General features: G+C 36.5%; 1 protein-coding gene across 4 annotated transcripts in view; it reads right to left on the bottom strand.

Annotated features, from left to right (window-relative positions):
• Positions 1-14,804, bottom strand: part of EVC2 (EvC ciliary complex subunit 2) — a 188,432-nt gene that overhangs the window by 53,050 nt on the left and 120,578 nt on the right. For all 4 annotated transcript variants that reach the window (XM_072620198.1, XM_072620200.1, XM_072620199.1 and 1 more), the window contains 2 exons: positions 9,851-10,055; positions 3,554-3,676 (listed from right to left, as the gene is read on the bottom strand). In XM_072620198.1, the coding sequence (XP_072476299.1) occupies positions 3,554-3,676; positions 9,851-10,055 (328 nt within the window). The remainder of the gene's footprint in view (positions 1-3,553; positions 3,677-9,850; positions 10,056-14,804) is intronic.

Below are 14,804 nucleotides of genomic sequence, written 5' to 3'. Positions count from 1 at the left end.
TAATTGATATGATCACTTTGTCCCCAGGTCTTTGCAACCATAAGAAGAGACAATTTTTTAAAATAGTACTGTATCTCTGATTAATTTTGTTAAGGTTATACTGATAAATTTAAAGTTCTTTTCATGTAGGGAAAATACACACATAGAAGGAGAACTTGGTAATAGAAAGCACAGCAGATTTGGAGTCAGAAGATCTTGGTTTAATTCCAGGCTCAAACACTACTAGCTATGTGATCTTGGGCAAGTAACTTCTCTCTCGATTTCAATTTTTTCATCTGAAAAGTAAGTGGATGGGCCAGAGGTATAGAATTGGATCAAAATGAAATAAGATAAAATGCCACAGAACACAGAAAATGTTAATTTGTGGTTTTCTAAATCAATATGTCACTTATTTGATCCCACTGGACTAGACTGTCTTTAAGATCCCTTCCAACTTGACATCCTTTCTCATCCAGAAATTGATTTGCCATTAAACATGCCTCTTTCACCAAGCTCAAACATGTTATGATTTTGAGTGGGATTAAGTTCCAAAAAGATTAAATTATTTTTCAATTGGGTTTGACTCTTTGTGATCCCATTTGGGGTTTTCCTGGCAAAGATACTGGATAGGTTTGCCATTTCCTTCTCCAGCTCATTTTACATATGAAAAAAACTGAGACAAACAGGGTTAAGTGATTTTCTCAAGGTCATACAACTAATAAGTATATGAGTCCAGATTTGAACTCAGAAAGAAATCCTCCTAACTCTAGGCCTAGTAAGATTTCTAGATCTCAAAGTATGATTTCAAAGTCAGATTTTGGACTAATATTCAATATATTCTTGTCAGGTAATTACCTTCCTCACTATTCTTAAGTTTTCTCACCTGCATAAAGGAAAATAGTTCACCATCTATTTTCATTATCTAAGAGTCCAGCGCTAAAAATGGTGGGGAGTTATGATGAGAAGCCAAACAGCAATAATGGTATGCATATGGAATTATCAGTCTTTTCTGTCTTATAATGCATTCCCTAATAGGACTTCATCACTTAAAACTGAGCACAAAGATCAAAGAGGTGGGGAGACATCCACTAACAAAATTGTCTTTAATTTACTCTGTGATTATAAAATGCAATAATAAAAGCCAGACAACATCCTGATTAGATCAAGGAAAATTCCTTCATGTCTTGTTAGAAATGTTCCCCTTCAGATAATAATAAAGAGATCTTGAGAAAAACAAAGCAGCCAATCAAATCAAACCAGTTACAGAAGGGAATGCCCACAAGTGTGGACATGGATGAGCATCAGTTTACAATTTAATTTACATGGACTTGAACAATCCCACAATTTGAGACACATGCTTGGGGTGTTTTGCAGTTTATCACAACTTGGCTCAGGCAGAGGAGATTATATATCATATTCTGGAAATGTTCCATGACTAATTGACTCTACCCCAACCACAAGATAAATCCTGAAGATACAAAATCTAAGAGTGGAAAAGGAATTTCATTTTTTGAGAGACTGTAGAGACAATGGGAACTTGATCTTGTATTATGCTCTAGAGATCATATTACTTGGTCTGTGAGATAATTCTTTCTTGGTTTCCATTTTATTTTTTTATTTTAAAATTTTAGGTGGAGGGCATGCAGCACAGCCCAGGAAGTATGCAGTGCAGCCCAGGAAATGTGGAGAACAGCCCAATATGGCAGGGACAGGACCCTGAACAGACTTCAGGGAGCCACCAGCAGCACCAGTTACCAGATTGCTCAACTCACAAACAGGTTCAAAGGTCAGTGGGGGGGCTTCTTCCCCCAGGAGAGTGGCAGCCCTGGGAGACCTCCACCTAAAGCCCCTGGGGGAATTGAGCAGCTGATATGAATCTCAGACCTGAGTTGGGCCCTGACAAAGAACTGAAAAGTCAAGTTACCAGCTGGGAAAATGCTCCCAAAAGGGAAAAAGAATAAGACAATAGGTTACTTTCTTGGTGAGCAGGTATTTTCTTCCATCCTTTTGGATAAGGAGGAACAATTCAGGTCTTAAGAGGAAGACTTAAAAGTCAAGGCTTCCTACACATATATAGCCTATATTGAATTGCTTGCCTTCTCAGTGGGGATGGGTGGGAAGGAGGAAGGGAGAGAAGTTGGATTTCAAAGTATTAGGAATGAATGTTGAGAAATGTTTTTTGCATACACCTGGGAAATAAGAAACACAGGTAATGGGGTATAGAAATCTATCTTGCCCTATAAGAAAAGAGAGAAGATGGGGATAAGGAAGGGTAGGGTGTGATAGAAGGGAGGGTATATGGAGGGAAGGGGTAATCAGAATGCAAGATGTTATGAGGTGGGGGAGGCAAGAGATGGGGAGAAAATTTGGAACTCAAAATTTTGTGGAAATGAATGTTGAAAACTAAAAATTCATAAATAAACATTTAAATTTTAAAAAATAAAATTTTAATAAGCATTTATTAAGTTTCTGTTAGATGCCAGGCACTGTGCTAAGTATTTTTCAAATATTATCTCATTTTATCCTCCCAACAATCCCCTCAAAGTTGGTACTATTATTCTTCCCATTTTATAGATAAAGAAATTGAGAAAGGTTAGATGACTTGCCCAGGATCACATAGCTAAATAAATGTCTAAGGCCAGATTGGAATTCAGGTGTTTCTGACCTCAAGTCTAGTGGTCTGTCTACTAGCTGTCCCTTTTGGTAGAAAAGCTGGAAGGGTAGAAAAGGAGCTAGATGAAGGATGGCCTTGGATGTCACTACATCATTTGGAGGCAATTCACAGGATCAGTGATCAAAAGATGGCATTGAATAAAGGCAATGTTTCTTAACTCAAACTGTCCAGTTGCCATGTCACTTTCTAGATGCTCCCTTATGTGCTTTGTGCATTACAGACTCAGTGTTCCAGCTTGTGGCAGAGATCAGGAGCCAGGAAGAAGGCCAAAAAAAGTGTATGCAAAAAGAGTAGGAGTCAAGCAGAAGGGAGACAGGAGGAATTATGTTTGTTTCATTTATCATCTCTAAGGAGCAAGATTTTTGGTGTAAAAGTTTCATGCACCTTTATATTCCTTTCTCTCTATACCAGTAGTAAAATATCATAAAATACCATGTAGTCCTACCCAGGGGGATAGCAGTTAAAGGACAGGATTTGAAATCAATATGACATTGACATATTTTCACTTCTTTTGGCTTCAGTTTCCTCATCTGTCTAATAGGAAATATGCTTATCATTCTGTAAACATAAATAGTTAATATTATAATCATCAACCATGAGGAAAATGAACCTCAGAGGAGGAGAAATGACTTTCCCAGAGTCATGAAGCCAATTAATTTTATATGTGAGACCAGGACCTAAGTTTCATGTTTTCAGGTCCAACGATTTTTTCCACTTTAACATAACCTACTTCTCATTTTGAAAATGTATATAGTGAGAAATGTGAAATCAATGTAAAACATGAGCACAAAATGAAAGAAGCAAAGGAGAGAAAACAGATGCTATGATTTTTTGAGCTATTTAATATTGGTCATCTTTTATATGAGAAGAAGAATATGGCTGGAGGAAATTTTTACTTACCTTCTCAAGGAGGTCTTCACTGGCCTTTTCTGCAAAGATGTGAATTTTGTCTTCCACACATTTCTTCAAAATGTCTACCTTCCTTTTGTTCTTGGCACGCTGCTTTTTGACTTTTGATTGTTGCTACAAAAGACCATTCAGAAATAATATTGAACAATAAAGAACTATGGGCAGAAAGTCCACCAATATCATATCTTTGGAAGCCCTGTATCACCCAGTGAAAAGATGCTGGACTTGGACCTCAGATGATAGACATCTATTCAAGGCCCAAACCCAGAGTCAAAGCCTTTCCAAGTTGTTAGGAATTGCTTAAATTTTCATTTTATTGGCATAGACTTTGATAGTCCACAAGGCATGGGAAAAGGTAGCTCAATGGGTAGACTACTAGACTTGAAGCTAGCAAGATCTGAATTCAAAGCCTGTCTCAGTTACCTACTAGTTATGTGAACTCAAGCGTGTCTATACTTTCTCTCAACTTCAGTATCTTCATCAGAAACATGGATAATAACAGCCACCACTTCTCAGGGGTATTGTGAGGATATTGAGATGATATTTGTGAAGTGCTATGAAAACCTTAAAGTGATATATAAATGCTAGGTATTTAAATAAAAATAATGATGTTACTATTATTATTACTGCTACTCCTATTACTACCACTGATACTACCATCACCACCACCACCACCACTATCACTACTACTTCTTCTTCTCCTCCTCCTCCTTCTTCTCCTCTTCCTTCTCCTCCTCCTTCTCCTTCTTCTTCTCCTCTTCCTTCTCCTTCTTCTTCTTCTTCTCCTCCTCCTTCTTTTCTTCTTCTTCTTCTTCTTCTTCTTCTTCTTCTCCTCTTCCTCCTCCTCTTCCTTTTTATTCTTCTTCTGCTGCTGCTGATACTACTACCAGTACTACTACTACTGGCTAAAACTTACATAATTCCCATCATCCATTCACTCCAACCCTACTCTCAATTTGCCACATGAAGCTATGATGACTGGATCCAGCTCACATTTATACTGCAGCCATCACTGCTGAAAGAAACCTTTTTCATTCTGCTCTTTTTAATCTCATTATCACCTTCCCTGACATATCTCAGCAATTATTCTATACCTTCTCCTCCCTAGGACCCCATTTTATACCTTACTACTTCATTCCCATAAAATGACTTTGCCTCCTACTTTACTGAGAAGATTGAGGTTTTGTGACATGAAATATTTCAACTTCTCTCTTACACTCTCCTAAACTCTCTTGTGCCCTTATTCATCATATCTTCCTTTCTTTGGGTTTCAGAAGAAGTGGCCAAGGGTAGTATTTCTATCTATGCCTTTCATCCTATTTGTTCTTATCTCTTACAGGTAATTGATCCAGCAATAATCACCTCTCTCAGAATCAGGATCACAGAATCTCAAAGATGAATGAGATCTCAGAAATCATATAGACTAACCTATCTGAACAAGAATCTCACAATCTTCTCATAAAGTGACCCATTAACGTCCACTTGGTAATCTCTAGTGACAGGGAAATCACTAACTTATAAAACACTCCATCCTTTTTATATATTTTCAGTATCTCCTTCTTTAATCTCTTATTCCTCTAAAGCTCTGGCTCCTTGGGCCATTGCCTTGGTTCATCACATGGCCAATTAACCTTCTACACTAACCATACCATCACCAAAAACAAACATAAAACTTCACAGCTCTCCTTTCTTCCTCTCCTCCCCTTTACAGCTGAATTTATAGAAAGAGTAGATTGCAATTCTCATCTCCAATCTATATCATCATTAAGCTACCTACTTAACCCCTGGCAATATGGTTTCTAACCCCACTCTTCTTCCAAAACAGTTTTTTCAAGGTAAAAACCTATTAATTGTCAAATTCATTGATAGTTTCTGATTCTTCATTATTTTTGATCTTTCTAAAGTATTTCACAATGTTGATCAACCCCTTGTTCTTGATACTCTCTTCTACTTAGTTTTCCATGATGGTGCTCTATCCCACTTCTCTTAAGTGCTTGACTCCACCGTTTCAATCTCTTTCACTGTTTCATTTTTTCTCTCCCACCTCTGAAGTGTTCTAGCAATAGAATTTGGGAATGTTCTTATAAGACCCCATTTTTATGCTATCTTGGTCATCTCATATGCTCATCTGGCTTTAATGATCACTTCTATGCAGATGAATACCAAAACTATATATGTTGTGATAATTTCCCTCAGAGTGCCAACCTGGATTTTTGGTAGAGATCTCAAACTCAATATATCCAAAATTTATCTCCTCATTTTATTCCTGTCTCCTTAGGCTTGCCCCTCCTCTTAATTTATTTGCTTCAGACACTAGTTACAGTCAGCAAGGCAGGATCAAAATATGGAAGTACTATTGGACTTTTACATGTACTTGACTGGCCATCAGTGCTCAAGTATTATTGATTCTATTGCCAAAATATCTCTACCATCTGTTCCCATCTTTCCACTTACAGGCTATTACTCTGGGTTGAGGCTTTCATCACCTTTCACCTATTGTAATAACCTCCTAATTGGTCCTTGAATCTTTTTCCTCTTCTTTAAATTATGCACCACTCTGATTATAATGCTCCTCTACTTAATAAGTGGGGGACTTTATGGCTCCTCATTGCCCAAAGAGTAATTCTTTATCCTGGCATTCTGGCTCCAATGTTTCCATACTGATCTCACAATATTTTTCCATTATATACTCTATGTTGTAGTCAAAATGGAATTCAAAGTGTCATCTCTAATCATAGTCCAGCTATCATGCCCTAGTTTTTGCTCATGACATCTTCCAAACTGGAAATGGACTTTTCTCTCTTCCCCCTTCTTCCTATTGAAGAAGGCTCCACTGAAATTCCCCCGCACTCTTGCAAACTTTTACGATCCCTCAGCAAAGAATCTCCTCATATTTTGAGCACTTTAGCTGGACCTTACAAGTGTACTTCTCACTTTCCCTACTCACATAACAGCTATTTGTATACATTTCTTATTGATCCTATTTAACTGTAAGCTTCAGAGCACCTCTCTGTTATTTTACCTTTGAGACCCCAGTATCAAACAGAGTGCTTTCTACAAAGCAGGTACCTTGGGTCATCATTTTAGAAATAGAAGAAAGTTTAGAGATGATCTAATTCAACCACCCCATTTTACAGAGAAAACTAAACCTCAATGAAATTAAAATAAATGACTCAAGGTCATATAGGTACTAAGTAATGGCCAGAATTCAAATCCAGACCTAACTGGAGATCCAGTGCTCTCTCAGTTCTATTACAGTTCCTCCCTCTATGAATTAAATAAAACCCTTTGGAGCCAAAATCCATTTAATGCTTTTTTCCATCTAATTGCAAAATACTATTTGTAGAAAGAATGCAAAGGATTATGCATTTAAAAAAAAAGATCTGACTGGACTAAACTTTTTTTTAAATATGAAAATTAATAGGACAATTGTAAAGTCTTATTGGATTCTACAGGTTGGCTTCACAAATATAAGATGGAAGAGGTATGGTTAGTAGACACTACAGGAAAAAAATCATGGCATCTTTGATTTGGAACTGGAAGGGATTTTAAAAACCATCCAGTCCAATCCTCTCATTTTATAGATGGAGAAATTGAAGTTCAAATACATTAAGCAACTTGCCCAAGGTCACATAGATAATAAGTTTCAGGGGACAGAATTTGAACACAGAGGTTGCCCCAACTCCACATTCAGCTACCTATCCACAATGAAACAATATCTTCAGTTGGAACACCATGATCTCACATGAATCAAAAACAGTTGATTTAAAGAATAAAATAGTAAACTGAGAGGGCTTTAATGGCATGTGAATTCAGGGTATGATGTGGCAGTTGGGCTGCACTGAGGAACAGAGCATCCTGGAATAAGAACATCACAGTTCTCCTGTGATAATCTACTTGCCTTGGTCAGGGACCAGGCATATTTGATTTTAAGCACTACATGTAAGGGATGACATTGAAAAGCTGAAGAGGATCCAGACGAGGGTAGCTGAGATGAAGGGCCCTAAATTCATGCCATATGAAGGCACTGGGGATGATGAACTTAAAGAAGTTAGAGCAGTTCATATGTATGAATTGGTCAGTATGACTGGCCCAGTCTTTCTGAGATGTCAGAGAATTATTTTAATGGAGCTTAGTGTCAACCTTGGCCTCTTTGCTTAGAAAAGTCAACTCATTTCTCACCTTCATGTAATATTCTCTAATTAGAAGATATATTAGAAGATGAGATATTCCTAGGTTCTACATTTCTTTTTCGAAAGTAATTCCCAGTGCCCATAAATCAGCTACAAGGTATAATTCTGAATTTAAAATGACCCTCACTTTACAAGTTCTTGAGGCAGTCTGTGAATCGTAAATGAGCTGCGGTAATATAATGTAAGACATCCACCTGGACAGCCAAATCACAACTTACTTTTGTACTTTTGTCCTGAGAACAAAGGAAGAAGAACACATTTCCAGGGAAAAGACAGCATCCGTTCTATCATAAGACTCAGTAAATGGTTTTTCGTTGGAAACGAGCACTTTAAGACCACTTAAAATTTTGGATTTTGACAACTTCTGATATGATGAAGTCACTCAAAAGGTGACCAAACAGAAGGGAACTAAATACAGACATTTCTATTGCCTTCAAATGACTTTTCACAATTCCTCTGGACAGAAGGCCACCTCAGTACATCTAGTTAAGGGGCTATTAACCTGGAAATCTGAGAGGTTTTTTTTTTTTAATCAGTTGATAAAATATAGAGAGATAATATAGACTTAAGTACAATTTTTCTCCCTTTCCTCCCTCCCTGCCTCCCTAAATATGTTAGAATAGTTTCTTGGGAGTAGGAACTCTTCCACTTTTATTGTTGTTTCCCCAGTTCCCAGGACAATGTATGGTTCATAAAAGGCACTTAAAATGCTTTTTAATCAATTAAACTGAATTAAAAAAAACTGTCCCTCTGCAACTACTTCACCACAGGTATGTAGTTAAGATTTAGGGGCAAGAAGATTGAATTCCTAACTGTCTCTAAAAGCCCAGTTCTATAACTCAGTACTAAAGTGTTCTTCATATAATAGATATTTTACAATTTTACAATTTTATTTTACAATTGACTTGAATGAAACTCATCCAGTTCCATGCTTATCTCATACTACTTTTTCATCACATTCTCTAAGCTCAGCCAAAGTGGAGCTTGTCATCTCTAATTATAGTCTGGTTATCATGTCCTAGCTTTTGCTTATAGCACCTCTCTAACCAGGAATGGACTTTTCCCTGTTCCCCCTTCTGCCTACTGAAGGCGGCCCCACTCAATTTCCCCCTTCCCCATGCAAACTTTGATGATCTCTCAACAGAATATCTCTCCTTAGGTACTTTAATTGGGCCTTAATCCTTTCCTAGTCTTTCCACAAATAGTATTTTGCAATTAAATTTTTAAAAAAACATCCTTATTAATTGAGGCTCAGGGAAATTAATAATGCTAGAGTACTTATGTAGAGGTTTAAGATTTACAAAGCAATATATCTTTACACACGTATATGTACAGTGAGCATATACATACATGAATGTGCATATGCATGTATGTATATATATAATGTGCTTATGTGTATATGCATATATGTGTATATACATATACATGCATATACACACATACAAATATAGATATATAGATATCTATAGATATAGATATATAGATATAGATGAACCTAAGTTTCCTGACTCCCAATTCTTTGCTTCACCACTAATTATGTTCTACCATAGAAACTATTGTCATCTTTTCAGGTCCAACCTTTGACAAGTCATTGAAAAAGAATTCAATTTGTAGGATTTGTTTTTTAATATGAAAGTATCTAAATGTTGTCCTGTTATATTTGTTAATATAATTTCAGAGACTTTGTATGCTGCTTTCACCTCCCTAAAAGTCAGTCTGCTCTTGTATTCTTGTGTTCTGAGCATTTAATCTTAAATGAGAGATTATAAGAACATCTCACATTCTAGTCAGTGGTAGTCCTATATTACAATGTTGTACTTAACCGTTTAATCAGAAGAGTTAGTTTCTATTCTGAATTCTGCCATTAAGTTGGGCAAATATGTTTTGTCATCAACTCTAAATTTTCTCCCCTATAAAGTAAAGGAGTTGGACTAAGGATTCCCTTATGTCCATTCCAACTGCCAATAAGATATGCTCAAAGGCATTTCTCAGTACCAACATCCTACAATCCATATGCTAATGTCCTTTCCAGCTCCAATCTTCTGTTTTTTGAAGCCTCTGCAACTTTACAGATCAACCTTTAGGAGCATCCTACCTGAATATCTGGAGCTGTGAAGGCTTGGTCTATTTTCAGGAACTCAGCTTCTCTCCAATCAGACTGGAAATTCTGCAGCAATACTTGGGCCCGAATCCTAGGCAAGGCTAAGCTGTTGTCCATCTGAGCAAAGCAGCTGTGAAACTCCTGCCTCATTTTAAGTAATTCTTCTTCAGATAAGGAAAGAGACAAGCACAGAAGCTTCCTGTTGACATAAAAAAAAAAACATTTTAAAATCCTCCTTACTCTTCATGTATTCAGAATGTGAGAGGCCACCTCTTCTATGCAGCCTTCCTAGGTTGCCCCAGGAGGCAATGACACGTGATGCTATTTCTTCCAGGCTCTTCTAGCAAACTGCTCTATCTATCATTCCTACTATCTCTCCTATCTTTAGTCTCTCCCTGGTCACTGGCTACTTCCCTTCTGCTTGTAAATACATCTTATCCTCCAAAAACTCTCAACTGATCCATACAACTTTCATCCAATATTTCTTCTGCCTTTTGTCAATAAACCTGAGAAGATCATCTGTGATAGGATCATCCATTTCCTCTCCTCTCACTCTCTTCTGTACTCCTTAGGGTCTGGCTTTACATTGCATCATTCAACAAAACTGCTCTCTTCAAAGTCATCAATGAACTCTTGATTGCTAAATACAATGACCTTTTCTCTGTCCTCATCCTTCTTAGTCTTGCTGCAGTCTTTGACACTGTGAATCATCCTTTGTTTCTTGAAACTCTCTCCACTCTAGGTTTTTGGGACACTACTCTTTCCTGGTTTTCCTCCTACCTACCTGACTCCTCCTTCTTAGTCCTTTGCTGTATCTTCACCCAGGTCATGTCCATGTGTGTATATATGTGTATACATGCCTAGGTAGGTATATATGTGGATATACAATATGTTCCACACATATGTACACATACACACATGTACACATACACACATGTACATATACATGCATATTTATATACATGTGTATATGTGTGTTGACTAGATGACTTCTAACTCTGAAACTGTGTGGTATGATTCATTTTACACTACATCTTTCTTCTGTCTCTGTCTTTTTCTCTCTTCTCTTTCTCTCTGTTCTCTTTCCATACACACACACACATATAGTGTGTGTATGTATACATGTATGTATGTACATGATGTTTACTTACATGTTTACTTAAATCTTTTCCTCTTTCTTTGATCAATTTGAGTATAAACTTAGAAATGGCATTGAGGGGTCGAAGGGTATACACAGTTTAGTAACTTTGTGGACATAGTCCCAAACTGCTTTCCAGAATGGGTGGACCAATTCATAGATCCCCTAATCCACTTATTTTAAAGATGAGGCAACTGAGGTCAAGAGATGAGAAATGAATGCTCAAGGACACACAGCTAGAATATAAAAAGGCAGAATTTGCACTTTTCTGACTTCCAATTCAGTGTTCTTTCCACCAGTAAGCTCTGTATGAAGGCTGTTCAGATGGTTCCCAACTGAACTTTGTATGAGGAAGAATTCACTCCACAAGTGGAATTCCTTTTCCTGATGACATTGATCTCATTTGCAGAGATATGTTACTGATGCTATGACAAAAAAATAAAAAATAAAAATGCCCCATAGAGCTACCTAAATAGGTAGTAGACTGTTTCAAGTGGTGGTGGCTCCCATTTCCTTGAAGGACATCAGAAGAAGCTGGACAACAATTGGTCCAGCACATGAGCTTAGAGTGAGGCTTCCTTTTGGGCTTGTGTTAAATGGCAGGGGTTGAGGATGAGCAATATGCTTCCATCCAATCTTAAAACTCTGTGATTGATCTTTCCATTGCACCATCATGATGTCCTTGCTATGGATCAAAGCCTCACGGAACTGGTAACTTGTGCAGATTATAATTTTCACCCCAACCCCAAAATACAGTGTTTTAGTCTGTAATGAATCTGTTATTTTCTCATCAATTTGCTTCCCCAAAGGGAAGGTTCAAAATATACATCAAGTATTATGTTGTACAAGAATCTGATGCCTAAAACATTAGATTCTACAAGGTCTTCACCAAAGCTTTGGGTGATTTTTACATTTTAATGACTTGGGTGGTAGGTATGACAGAAATAATCTGCAAGTTGTATTTAAAAGCAAATGAATTCATACTGAGACAACTATACAACTTAGAGCATTCCTATTTCAGATCCAATGACAAATAAAAAATGACCACTCTGAGAAAGGAAGGTAAATTGTATCCTGTGGCTTTTAAAACTGAAGTTCTTCTCAGAAAAGAGAAGAAAATTCACCACTTTTTATCAAAAAGATAATTGTTTTTAGCATGCCAAAAAGCAACACTTTTAAAGTCTTAAAAGTAAAATTTTAGCATTTTAAACCTACAGAAGTATTCTACAAAGTCCTGGAATTTTATACTCCCAGCTGTTTTATTTCCAGTAAATTCTTTTTATTTCAGAAATTACTTGTTATTAAGAATGAAAGATCTGCTCAATCAATTTGGAAATAGAATTTATTTTCTTTTTGTTAATAAGTTTTTATTGATATCTTCTTTTTCTTCCATTATCATGCTTGTCCCATGTCCTTCCCCTTCCCCAAGCTTTTTCGTAAAGACATTTCATACAACAAATAGTCTTTTTTTGAAAGGAAAAAAAAAACTGGCGCAACTGATCAATATATTGAAAAAGTCTGAAAACACGTAATACCTTTGAACCTCTCTCATCCATTAAGGAGTGAATTGTGGAAGTCCTTTAATACCTTTCATTCCGATCATGACTGATCTTTATGATTTTGTTACATTTACTTTTGATTTTTGATGCATAGTTACTTTTCCCCATATGCACTCTTGCAATTATTATGCATTTTCTTTCCTTAGCCCAACTTACTTCATTCTGCATCAGTTCATATACATCTTTCTATGTTTCTCTGTTTTCATCACACACATCATTTCTTAAAGCAAAGCAATATTTCATAATATCCATGTACCACAATTTATTTAACCATTCCCCATTTTCAATTCTTAGCTATGCTACAGATATTTTGGAGTATGTAGGGAGTTTTGTCATATTGATGACTTCCTTTGGGTATAAGCCTAGTAATGCATTCTCTAGTAATGGATTCAAAGGGCATGGGCATTTTAATCAGTATATTTGATAATTCCAAATTTCCAAAATGGCTGTATGATTTCACACCTCCACCAACAATGTATTGTGTGAATATCTTTCCAGAACCCTTCTAACACTGAAGGTTGCTTTTTCTGTCTTTTTTTCTTTTTTGTGAATTTTCAGGCTAGGAAGTGAAATCTCAGGGTTGTTTTAATTTTCATTTCTCTCATTACCTATGATTTGGAGCATCCTCTCATGGGGTTTTGAATACTTTTCAATTCTTCCTTACAGATCTGTTCATTCATATACTTTGACCACTTCTCTATTTGAAGTAGCCAGGCGGCACAGTGGACAGAACACATAGTGAATACAGTAACAAGCCTAGAGTCAAGAAGACTCATTTTCATGAGTTCAAATACATCTTCAGACACTTATTAGTTGTGTGACTCTGGGAAAATCACTTAAGCCTATTTGCCTCAGTTTTATCTCTCAGAAGAGCTGGAGAAGAAAATGGTAAACCAGTCCAATATCTCTGTCAAGAAACTCTAAACGGGGTCATGAAGAGTTAGACTCAACTGGATCACAACAATAACATTGATCTATAGGGGAATGGCTATTACTTATACACACTGAGGATACACAGACATACACACATGTGTGTGCATGCCCATGTAATACATATATGTATGCAACACAATACTTACACATGCATATGTATACATACATATAAACATGTTTTTGTCAATATGCACATGTGTATTTGTGTGTATGCATAAATTATTTATATATCTTGTATCCCAATTCTTTATCAGAGAAATTTGTTACAAAAATTTTTTCCCCATTCAATCACTTCCTTTCCCCCACCTTGTTGTATGTAGATGGGACTGGTATCTCTTTGTTTTTTTTTAATATTTAATAGTATTTTTGTCCAGTTACATGTACAGATAGTTTTCAACACTTATTTTTGTAAAATTTTGAGTTCCAAATTTTCTCCCTCCCTCCTCTTCAGGTTACACATCTAGAATCAAATCACTTCCCTTCTTATACTAGATGCATTAATGTGGTATGCGCTGAAGGTTTCCACTTTCATTCAACCAAAGTTATGCATTTTATCTTTTATAATTACATGTATTTCTTGTTTGGTTAAGAATACATCTCCAACCCATAGCCGGGAGAGGTAAGTGCACCTATTTCCACTAAGATTTATATTTCTAATAGAATGTGAGTTCCTTGAGAATAAAAAACTTCTATTGTTCATTTATTTATTTTTGGTCTTTGTGTTGTGGTGTCTGGCACATTTGTTGTTGTTGCTCAGTGATTTCAGTAATGTCTGATTCATCATGATCCCATTTAGGGTTTTCTTTTTTTTTCCCTCCAAATTTATTCATTTACAATTTTCTTTTTTTTATTTTTTAGTTTTCAACATTCATTTCCATAGGATTTTGAGTTCCAAATTTTCTCCTCATCTCTCCCCTTCCCCCACCCCAAGACTCTGTGCATTCTGATTACCCCTTTCCCTCCCTGCTATCATACCACTCCCTTCTCTTATACCCACCTCCTCTATTTTCTTGTCGGGCAAGATAGATTTCTATACCCAATTATCTGTATTTCTTATTTTCCAGTTGCATGTAAAAACAATTTTTAACATTCATTTTTAAAACTTTGAGATCCAACTTCTCTCCCTTCCTCCCTCCCTCCCCATCCCCACTGAGAAGGCAATTGAATATACGTTGCACAAGTGTAATTATACAAAAGACTTTCATAAAAGTCATGTTGTGAAAGACTAACTATATTTCCCTCCATCCTATCCTGCCCCCTATTTATTCTATTATCTCTTTTGACTTTGTCCCTCCCCAAAAGTGTTTATTTCTAATTA

The sequence above is a fragment of the Notamacropus eugenii genome, chromosome 6 (assembly GCF_028372415.1).
Source record: "Notamacropus eugenii isolate mMacEug1 chromosome 6, mMacEug1.pri_v2, whole genome shotgun sequence".
NCBI lineage: Eukaryota > Metazoa > Chordata > Mammalia > Diprotodontia > Macropodidae > Notamacropus > Notamacropus eugenii.
Note: the sequence above shows the minus strand (reverse complement) of the source record. Positions and strands in the feature narration are given on the sequence as shown.